The sequence below is a fragment of the Chaetura pelagica genome, unplaced genomic scaffold (assembly GCF_000747805.2).
Source record: "Chaetura pelagica isolate M959 unplaced genomic scaffold, ChaPel_1.0 scaffold377, whole genome shotgun sequence".
Taxonomy (NCBI): domain Eukaryota; kingdom Metazoa; phylum Chordata; class Aves; order Apodiformes; family Apodidae; genus Chaetura; species Chaetura pelagica.
This window is the reverse complement of record NW_009953908.1, coordinates 1190124-1201096: the sequence shown is the minus strand read 5'-3', so window position 1 is coordinate 1201096 and position 10973 is coordinate 1190124. Positions and strand designations below refer to the sequence as shown.

General features: G+C 40.6%; 2 protein-coding genes across 2 annotated transcripts; one reads left to right on the top strand and one right to left on the bottom strand.

Annotated features, from left to right (window-relative positions):
* Positions 1-253: 253 nt before the first annotated feature.
* MRPL30 (mitochondrial ribosomal protein L30) lies at positions 254-2161 on the top strand. Its single transcript, XM_010001443.1, has 4 exons — positions 254-310; positions 880-1026; positions 1816-1889; positions 1978-2161. The coding sequence occupies exons 1-4, from the start codon at positions 254-256 to the stop codon at positions 2108-2110; spliced, it is 411 nt and encodes a 136-aa protein (XP_009999745.1). The 3' UTR covers positions 2111-2161.
* A 4136-nt stretch (positions 2162-6297) lies between these two features.
* LOC104392084 (lysozyme g-like) lies at positions 6298-9855 on the bottom strand. The gene is made up of 5 exons (XM_010001441.1): positions 9849-9855; positions 9124-9213; positions 8312-8508; positions 7203-7341; positions 6298-6431 (listed from the first exon to the last, which is right to left on the bottom strand). The coding sequence occupies exons 1-5, from the start codon at positions 9853-9855 to the stop codon at positions 6298-6300; spliced, it is 567 nt and encodes a 188-aa protein (XP_009999743.1).
* Positions 9856-10973: the final 1118 nt, after the last annotated feature.

The window sequence follows — 10973 nt, the reverse complement described above, 5'->3', positions numbered from 1 at the left end:
GGAGCGGCGTCCGGGCCTCAGCCCCCGGGAGGCACCCGGGGTGTGTGTGTGTGTTTGTGTATATATACATATATATGTGTGTGTGTTTGTGTATATATACATATATATGTGTGTGTGTTTGTGTATATATACATATAGATGTGTGTGTGCGCTGCCCCGGCCCGAGTCCGGGCGGCAGCGAGGCCTGTGGGTGCGGGCAGTGCGGGCGAGTGACGGTGTCTGGTTGCAGGTGCTGGGCAGGAGGATGGAGGGGATGGTGTCTGCTGCGTGGGCCCGTTGTCTCTTCACCAGGTCGAGGATTCCAGACTCGGTATGTGCTCCGGTATTTGCTTTCACTTGGTCAGCTCTGAATTGGCCAGACAGTTGGATTACACGATCATTGTAGGTCCCTTCCAGCTGAGATATTCTATTCAATAGATAATTAAAACCAAAGGGGTGGGAAGTTTGACTTACATTGTACATCTTTATACTTTTTAGCTTGTCATTTTGCAAGACACCATCTGGTGCCAGTTGACTCTTTTCCTTAAAATAATTCTTAAAGCCTTCAACCACTCAGAGGCTAAACAGAGGTTCTTCAAGGAGATGTATGTGAATTAAGTGCTGTGCTGCTATAGGGTGTTGTCCATTTATTTCTATGCACTTGTGTGGCCAAACTCGAGCACTAATGTATCCAACAGCAAGCTATTATAAAAATATTTTTAATTAATATTATAAAAGCTAAATTTCAGGTTGCTTGGTTCTTTGACCTTCTGGAAGGAAAGGCAGTTAAACATCTAAGAATTTTTACAGGGGCTGAAGTGTGGTTTAGAGAGTTAACTATAGCAATAATAATTCAGATGTTTAGGGAAAAACCTTGGTTTTGTGAACTTCTTGTTCTAGGTATTACAGCCACGGCCTGGAGATCATGAAAAGTATGGAGGTGACCCTGAGCAGCCCCACAAAGTCCACGTTGTTACTAGAATTAAAAGTGTAATTGGTCGCCCATATTGGGAAAAGAAGATAATACGTTATCTTGGACTGACTAAAGTATGATTGTTGTTCTTCATACTTACTGTGTACATCAGAAATGTAGAAACCTAGGGTAGAATTAAGGTGATGGGTTTTTTTCTAAGTGCCTCAATTTTGCAGTCACAAAACTTGGATTGTTTTACAGCTGATATAAATGTAATTGAGCTGAGAGGAACGTTAATGGCAAACGCCCTTTTAGTGGGAATTCTGAAAATCAGTGGTATTCCTCTGCATGCCTGAGGAGAACTTTTACTTTGAGAATTCTGCTAAAATAATAAAAATACGTTTGTAAAAACTTTTAACTCTGTTTTCTCTGGGGGTCATATTATTCAGCTATTGCAGGTAGGCAAGTAAGACTAATTTATGAAGAGGCTTCCAAATCCAACACTCTTAAGAGTTAGTGTCAAAGATGTGTTTATCCAAAGTTTTTAGACCAACTGCATGTTGTGCAAAGATTCATCTAGTTGGTGTTACATTACTGAGAAGAAATGTGCTTGATCAATTTAAGATCTAACTGAAGCAACCAGTCTTGCCCCTGAATTCCTGTGTTTACATTTATCGTATTTTTAACTGTTGGAAGAAATTTCAATATCTTGAGAATGTAGTAGGAATAAAACTGTATTTGCCATTTTTCTGGTATTGAATTTAGCCAAGTTTTGATTTAGTATTTTTATGTACGTTCTTGATGCATGACATTTCTCTACATTTTATATTTGCAAATGTGGGTTATATTTTTACTGATACCATGAGAAGCTCATTGATTTGAGGTTTGGTGCATTTGTAAAACCTGTTCTATCCTTCATCTAGGCACATCAGCCAAGACTGCACAAAAATATCCCTTCTGTGAATTCCAAACTGAAAGTTATTAAACATCTTGTGAGGTTTGTTAACTATTTGTTTATTTTGGAATACTTAGTGTAACTCTCTTCTAGTCACAGTACTTGGCTAAGCAGTCTCTTTTCCCTGTAGAATACAGCCACTGAAACTACCTTATGGATTGCCGACGGAAGAGGAAATGTCAGACACCTTTCTTAACAGCAAGGGAGAGCTTGTGATTAGACGGCGCCTGAAGCCTGTGGAGCAGAAAGAAATTAAGGCATAAGGTGTGCTTGTTGGATTTATGTTTTATAAAATAAATAACTTAACTCCTGAGCTGAGAGTTTGTGTGTGAAATTGTAAGCTTAGTTCTTGAACTGTCTGGTATGAGTGACAGAGGTGACACTGATGCTTAGAAGAGAGTCATGTGTGTACAAATACAAAATTCAGTTTTGGTAATGTTTGCCTGAAGTATTAAATTAGCGATAGGCTTTCTTTCCTCATGTTTGAATGGCTGGATTAGTGCAGTTCGTGGCTGGCCATTAGATAACTTTATTTATTACATCAGGTATTAGAGAACATTATTTATAACATCAGATAAGCAGGAAAGTGAGTAGAATAGATTTAACTAATAATGGTGAGGACATTTCTCAGTTAAGAGTAAATGTTTACAGTGATGGTGCATTACTTCACCTTTACTGTGCAAAGGAAGGAACTGGAGTTGAAAAGCCCTCTGGTTAGCCAGTTACATGAGAATTGATTGGCTGTCCACTGAGAGTGTTGGTGGATTGAGGCAGGGTGACTTACCTTGGTGATCCAGATCTCACACTTGTTCATTAACAAATGGTCATCTGGCCTTCTCTGAAGCTTTAAAAAGTCCCTGAACTCCCCATTTGGGAGTAATAAGGAGTGTTTCACATCTTGATAGGTTGTATCATTTGTCTTTCAGGAAGCGTGTCATCTCATACCTATTTTTTTATTGTAAATGTTCAATAATAAGACCTGCAATCTATGTGAAAGTTGATGCTTTTCCTGTTCTAAAATCCAAATGTTAGAAATCTGGAGACCCTGAAGCATGCCTCTTTGATGCAAGTTAGTTATGGACTGCAAGCGTATAAAATAACACCTTTTACTGAAGGATCTTGAATAGTACCGAGTGCATGCTTTTATTTACAGTTTAGAGAATTGTGGCCGAAGTTTGGAAGCTGCTGCTGTATCAAATGATAAAGTAGTTGTCATTCCAGCAAGCATAAATGCCATAGTTCCACACTGTGAGCCTCTCCCACACTAGGCACTCTGTAGAGGAGTTAATCTTAATGACTGTATATCGTGGTAAGACCAGAGGGATACAGTCGCTGAAAACGAATGTTTATCTTTCCTGCACGCTTGCAGAGAAGAGAAAACACTAGTCATTGAAAGGCATAGACATAGCAGTAGAGGGACATAAAAGCTGTAGACGCTGTGCAAAAGAAAAATAAGGATAAGTTGTAGTAGTGGCAATGAAGAGTGTAATAATAGTTTCTATGGACAGACTGAAGACAGAAGCAAAACTTAGCTGAAACATCTTAATTTCTGAAGAAGCTACAGGCTGCAGTTGGAAGGACACAGAAAATACTGGTATCAGTCTATAGAACAGCAAGGAAAAAGTGAAGCAGATAAATGAATGTTGCTTTTTGTCCCTCCCTCCTTCCTTCAGCACCTGCACAGTGTCTTGTGCTGTGGTGTGTTGTAACTGCAGTCTCTGTGGGGTGTTGATCATGTTTCCCACAGGGAGGTACTTAGTAGAAGCTGAAATTTCAGCCCTTTTGAAGGATGTGTGTAGTGCATCCAAGGTACAGGGCATGCTTAAAAAAGATGACACAAGTACTAGAGCCCAGAAAATTTGGCAAATGGATCTTGTTGCTGAAGGATAGCAAATGTAAGACTTGTACCAGGTTTTGTGGCCTAGAGCACAAAATCCAGGATCACTCCTCCCTGCCAAGCACAATCAGGATTTGTTTCTATGGCACTGCAGCCTGGTGAGTCTCCCAACAGAGGGAGCACTGCCAGTTCTGTCATGCGCTGTGCGTATGTACGAAAGTGGATCCTGCATTCATTACACTATACAAATGCTGCAACCTTCAAAAGTACTTCAATGTAAACGGGAAAGAACATATTAATAAACAAGCTTGCTTGATACTATGCACAACTGAAAAAATGTGTGATAAACTACCTAAGTTAGAGCAGAGCTGATAACTGCTTTCCAGATACAGGGAAGGGAAAATGCTTTAGACAGTAACTGTAAATTCTGAGTAAGATTTAGCTGCAAGACATCTTTACACCTGTCTTTAATTGGCAAGCTATAGCTCATCTTTACACCTGTCTTTAATTGGCAAGCTAGCTTTTTTTTTAATGGAAAAGGAAATGGTATTTAACATTTTCTAATATATGTGTAAGTTTGAGAGTTTCTTAAATGGTATTCCTCCAAGGTCACAATCTGCTATCCCAAACCTTCTCAAGTTCTCTGAAGGTTTGCTCTCAATTTTAAAATCTGGACCAACTGGGTGTGTAAACAGTGTGTGTTCACATCCTTTAATTAATGAGGAACTGTAAATGCTTCCTGAAAATCTTCATGAAGCACAAGTAACAGATGATGCCTTTTTGTGCAGGGAGCAAACAGGCTGATTTAAGATAATAGCAAAATTCAGACTGAAAGGTACCTTGCAGGTCTCTAGACAACCTCCTGCTCAAGGCAGGGCTAGCACTGAGGTCATACCAGGTTGCTCAGAACTTTGTCCAGATGGCTCTTGAAAACCTCTGAGGACAGAAACAGCTCAGCCTTTCTGGCAGCCTGCTCTGCTGCCTGGCTGTCCTCATGGGGAAAGATTTTATGCGGAGCACGGTCTTGTATCCAGTCTGAACAACTCTTATTTCAGTTTATACTCATTGTCACTTTTCTTCCCACCTTGCATTAGCAGGAGCCAGCCTGGCTCTTTCTGCTCAGTTATCTCTCACAGATAGGTGCTGTGGGGCTGCTGTTAGGTCTACCTGAAGCTCTCCCTTCTCATGGGGCAAGTTCTCCAGCCCAAACTACCTTGGTGGCTCTTCATTGACGTCACTCTACTTAATTGGTCCTTTCTGTGTCAAGAGGCCCAAAACTGGACACTGCTCTAGATGTAGTTTAACAAGTGCTTAATAGAGGTGTGTAATCCCTTCCTTTAATCAAACTGCTGTTCATTACAGCCCAGGGTACCTTTAGCTGCCTTTGCTACTTGGGCACAAAGCTGGCTCATGTTGACCTTGCTTCTAGGGTAGGAACCACTTGCCATGTCTACCTAGTATTTGAAGTATATTCAACCAAATCTTTGGTGCAATATGTGGTAGCAGTGTAGAAGTGTACTGTTTTTAGAATTAATTTCTATTCTGTGCAGGTTCACCCACTTTCATATTTGGTAAGTACTACCACAGTGAGAGTAATTAATGCAATTTTAATAATAGCATCAGGTACAAAATGCTAGCTATAAAAAATGCACCATATTTAAAACAAAGAAACAACACCCATGTCTTTTTATTTCTCCTTTAGTCCCTAGTGATATGCTTGAGGAGGTTTTTTTAACCACTCTAAACCGCTTTTCTCCCTTTTGTTTTGAAGTGACTGAATGAACCCAACTCTGAAGCTAAGGCTCCCCAAAAGCATTGCTGTATGATGGATTAAAAGCATCTGTTTATTGTGCATGAACTTGCATTAGTTTTTATAAACTACATCCCATTTTAAAAGCATGATGTAATGTGCATATAATTACTCCAGACCCTGCACTGAAGCAAATATATTGCTTCAGTAGAAGTATTCATTACAGCAGTTGAGTAAAACATTGAGTTTTACAGATTGTTTGCTACCGTAAAGGCTAAAGTGAAGTAGTATCAAGGGCAAAAAAAGGTTAAGGATAGCTTAGTTTTTCCCTCCTGTCACAAGAAACAACTGCTCTCACCAAAGTTAAGAGCAATTATTCTAAAGGTATATGATACTGTCAGATGCTCTTCTGGTAGTTTAAACATATGCAGTATTTATTGCAGATACTCAATTCCAAAATTGCAAATAGTTAGCAAATTTTGTACTGCTGTTAGACAGATGTACTGACAGATAACATCTAAAGCAGATAAAATCTTATTAAGCAGTGTTATAACTTTCTTTCAGTGTTTATCTGCTGCTTAGGAAACTGCAAGCACAGGTGAAAACTGCCTGAATATTCTTGTGAAGCCAGATGAAAAATAAATGGCAAAAGATAGGTTGCAGTTAGGATTATTAGTAGTGTTAGCTTTTAATGTGATTTTTTTTTTAGCTCTGGTTGAAAAAGTAACATTGAAAGCTTGCACTTGTTCCTGGTGTCATTGCCCTGCCCCATTCTTAATCTTTCTGGGTGAGAAATCCAGGATTTTAAAAATTAGAACAAAGTATGCAATCAGTGACTCAAATCTAATAATCACTCAGATATCTCAGTATCCGTGTTTCTTATAAAGCTGGGCTCTTGCAACCACATCATTGGAATAGTCACGGTGTGTTGTGCCATTATCCACACTGTCGTAGCTCTGGATATTGCTATATCCCGCATTGTAGGCTGAAATCCCACCTGAAATGAGAGTGAAAGAAACACGTGAACGGAGGTGATACTTCATCAGTAAATAAGCAAACGAACAACAATCATAACTTAAAGCAACTTAAATACATTGCTTTAGTTCCATCACTCTGTTCACCAGGATTGTAGTACCATTTCCAGCTATTTGTGTCACTGAGGTGTTCCTTTTGTGTTTCATTTTTGTGAAGAAATCATAATTTCCTCCTTTACATCAAGACTTGGTGACCATTTTCCCCTTGCTTTATGTTGTTAATGTAGCATCGTCAGTTGTGCGACTGTTTCCTTTCGTGCATATTCCTTCATCTCTACCTGCATTAATGACGTATTTGTATTGTACTTGGAGTAAAGGATCCAGTCAGCTTCAACTGTAATCAGTGCTCAAGAATATAACTGTATTTCCTCCAGAGAGGACCATAAATTCTGAAAATGAAAGTGTTCCTTCTTTGGAGTTGCCAGGATAGGAGCTTTTTGTAGGTGGGTATAGAAACATAAAACAAATGAAATGAGGAGAGGTGGAGAAAAACCCACCCTTAGTCCTTGCAACTGAAAAATGATACTTGCCAAGTTTTCTAAAAGCCTGCTAGAAAGCTAACCACATCTTCTTCCTCTGGTCCTTTTAGTGAGTGTCAAGGAATATTGTTCCACACCTTAATAAAATTAACAGGGGTTTGGGATGTGTTTAGTTTTCTGAGGTGCTTGGTTTTACAGTGTTACTGCACGCTACTTGTATGTGTGTGAAAAGTTGTAAAGGTCACAATACTCTACCTTTGAGTTGCTGTTCTTTAGTCCATGTTGGGAATTTCTTCGCGACTTCCTTTATCATGTAACATAAAATCTCTGTACCTTGCATTAAGTGTTCTTCACTGTCCCATGCTCCAACAATCTTATGGTACCGTTTGTCAACCTGAAAGTGAAACAGCAATATCAGCACACCAGAAACCCAGGATTTATCCAAAGCTTTTAATTGCTTACAGGCTGGTTGTATTAATTTTAATCCTTAATCTTATTACTTACAGCTTTCATAATTGTATAGAGAGGAAGCAAACTGAGCTCAAGTTGAAGACAGAGTCAGCAGATTAATGATTAGCAGACTATTGGGGCACTGAAGAGGAATGCCTGCCCTACATCCTTGTCTGTCACAGCCTTAAAAACCCAACACAGCTGCTGCTGTAAAGGTGACAGGGTGCAAAAAGAGCATTTCTTGCTGCTTAAGCTTTTACAGATGCAAAGACTGCTCCTCTCCTCCCAAGCTGCATCAAGGGTGGGAAATTCCCTGTTTCCTCTAGGGACCTGCCTTGAATCTCTGCCCCAGTTCAAGTTTTCTGTCACCTTAATCCTTCTCTTATTCTTTTCTTTCACCTCTTACCCATGGGGTAGTAAAGTGCAAGTCTGAGGGAGTTGGACCTGTTACAAAGTTGGATTCCAATGCATGCAGCAAATGTGTAGGGATTGTATGGGTAAGAGTACAATTTGGCAAACAAGTGAGGCATGAATATAGGCAGGAATAATGAAGCAAGTTCCCCCACCAGCCAGGCCCCTCTGGTACATAAACAGTAATGAACATGACTGTAGCTGCAGCCTCCATGCTTAGTTAAAAAAACTAAAATGCTTTCTGAAACAAGATTTATTGTCTCAAGTATGAGATGGGAACAAGTAAGGAGTGGTTTCACAGTGCAAAAGCAGTCTGTTCATGTTGTGACACTCACAGGGGCCCATCCCCTGTGCTGTGAGCTGATGGCCAGGTCAGTGTCAGCTTTATTCTGGCCAAAGTTGACTGAAAGACTTAGGAAATAGCCCTTTAGCTTGGCCCCTAATGCTCTTCTTTCTGCTTCAAAAGAAGGATGAGGTTGTGTTTCTAAGAATGTTCACTATACCTGCATTAAACCAAATGCATTTCCATGGTCACCCCAGCCATTCTCCAGGACTGCCCCAGCATGCGACTCTCGAGAGATAATACCAGCAATCACAGCTGGATCAACACACTTGCTGTTGCCAACTCTTTTAATCATGGCTTGGTATTTCCCCATGTTCTTCAAATCGTTTTCTGCAATCTTCTGTGAGGCTGCAACTCCTACAACACAATGTACTTTACTTTTGCTTTCATTTTTAGAATCAGAAGCAAGTTGTTTTAACAGTCATTATGACTGAGCTGATGTTTTGAATAATTCTGAATCAATTTAGAGAAGCAATGATAATTGACCGATTTTGCTGAAGGGTAAGTGCCCTAGAAATCAATACAGAAATTATAGAAAATATATTTTTCCAAATACAGAGGGCAGTTTTTTAGTGTGAAGACTAGAAGGCATGTCATCTTGTTTTAAATCTAAGCCTCTGGGTGTATTAGTCCCAGATTTACTTCCTTTTAATTTAGGACTATGATGGGGAAATGTTCAGAAACTTAGGTCATGAGGGTAACCCTCTTAAGGAAGAGAGAGAAAAACAAGCTTGATGGCAGGGGTTGGATGCACTCAGCAGACCTTGCATTCTCTGTGATAGTCTTGAATATTCCATAGTACATCTCTAAGGCAGCTCTATTCCCAACTCCAGTCCCAACAAACAAGATCCTTGTTGGTTGTGGAAAAATCTGGTTACAGAGCAATGACTGACGTCCATAGACTGGGATCTGTTACAAGCATGAACTCGTGTATACTTGTAAGGGGAGATGAACAAGTGAGTTAGTGCCTACCTGCATAGCTCAGACCCTCTGGTCTCGCAGTTGTCTCCGAAGCTCCAGTTGTGTCAACATTCATTATGTTCCCGTATTTACTCCAACAGCCTAAGAGCAGTATTTACAACCAGACGTCAGGCCAGCGCAGTGTGTGACACATGTCATTAAAATGTTTTCAGATCCATCCCGTGGTAGCATTTTGATTCTGATGCAGGCATTTGTGCTAGCAGATGTGGTCATGGTATCATAGGCTCTGGAAAGGGTGACCACTCAGCAGTGCTAGCATAAAGCCACAGTTTAGCTTGTGAGGTGAACTAGCTTGTGCCCAGTTCATCTCAGATTTTAGCTTGCCTAAAACCCAGCTGTCAAGTCAAAGCTTGTCACTTGGGCTGCCTGACTAGACAATGGAGAAAGGCATCTACAAAAGGTGTTTATTCTACTAAAAATAAAAAATAAATCAGTGAGAGAAGTCCTACGATGCTTCCTGAGTCCAGATTGCTTTTCCATAGCTATGATCAACAGGAAAAATCAAAGAGAAACATCCTTTAGTTACATCCATTGTCTTAAGTTGTTTGACTGGCAATTTATCTGCACTTGACTGTTGCCTAAACATGCTGTCACAGGAAGTAAAACACACAAACAGCAACTGAGAGGAGCAATGCTAACCCGGTCCCAGCAGTTAACAGAAAACAGACTTTGATACAGTGAATTATTTATAAGAATATTAGACAAACATCACAGACCTGACATGTTTGCTGCAGAATGTCTCCTCACCTTCTCGCTGCACTTCCTGGAGACATACGGGCTTTTTATTTATGTTACAGAGCAGCTGACTCAGAGCACTTCCCAGAAACTGCAGGTGTTATGTGAAACAGGAAAGCCTAATAGCCACTTGTGCATCCACCCAAGCACAAACAGGTCCCTGTTGTTATCTCGTACAGCGACAACTAAGGTGAAGGTACAATGCCAACCTAGCAGACTGTGTGGATCAAAGCCACTATAACAGTTCAGCAGTAAGGAAGAAAGTCCCAGGATGGCAGACCTCCCTATCACTGCTAATCCACTCAGATTGCTTCTCCTCCACTGTAAATTTTGTGAGGATGAAATGCTGTTTCAGTCTTTCATCAGATTTTTTGCATTTTAAACTGGAGAATTCATCCCCTGTCATTGCCTTGAAAGATTCAGATATGTAGGTTTTTCCTGTACTGTTGATAGGTCCCATGGAGAAACAGTTGCAAAAAAGTCACAGCAGCCCATGCTTGGAGCTCTTTTACAAGTGAGTTTAAACAAGGTTGAAACAGGGAAGTACCTCTGGGAGAAGAGGAAAATAGAACAGATCTGGCTAATACAGAAGTGGCATTAAGAAAAAAAAAAAAAAAATCAAATTACCACTGAAGATGATTCACAAACCAGAAATCTCCAAATGGCCCGTGCTACCATTCTGTGCTGGGGGAGAATTGTAAAGGGTGCATGTTTGCTTCGTCTACATCACAGTAGAGGCAGGCAGGTAGGTAAATATCCAGTGTTTCCTGGAGCCCTATCCAGAAGTTACTGTTTAATCATACATGTATGCATGGAGCCTCTTGTGCCTTGGGAAGTGTTTTCCTCACCAAAAGTGTATTCAGACTACTGGGAGAGAATGACACTTCCACATTATGTTTCATAACAGCAGCCCTGTCTGTCACAGGTGCCATGCCAGGAAGGCTGCAGCTTGCCAGCTCCAATGAGAGCTCGGGAACTGCTGCAAACCTGGGTCTCCAGGCTGGCTGCTAGGGATGGAGAACCTGTTACAGCTTTTGTCAGTGCTCTTCCCACTATCTCTTGTGTGTCCCATTGCTTGCTTCCCACTGAGGAGGCAGCACCTAAGC

Bases quoted from the DNA above. Each gene is read 5' to 3' on its own strand.
- MRPL30 (XM_010001443.1), top strand. From the start codon at position 254: ATGGTGTCTGCTGCGTGGGCCCGTTGTCTCTTCACCAGGTCGAGGATT. The intron at 311-879 runs GTATGTGCTCCG...TTCTTGTTCTAG, and splicing joins GGTCGAGGATTCCAGACTCG to GTATTACAGCCACGGCCTGG. The intron at 1,027-1,815 runs GTATGATTGTTG...TCCTTCATCTAG, and splicing joins GTTATCTTGGACTGACTAAA to GCACATCAGCCAAGACTGCA.
- LOC104392084 (XM_010001441.1), bottom strand. The intron at 8,509-9,123 runs GTAGGCACTAAC...ATTGTGTTGTAG, and splicing joins AGAGGGTCTGAGCTATGCAG to GAGTTGCAGCCTCACAGAAG. The intron at 6,432-7,202 runs GTAGAGTATTGT...CTCTCATTTCAG, and splicing joins TAAAGAACAGCAACTCAAAG to GTGGGATTTCAGCCTACAAT.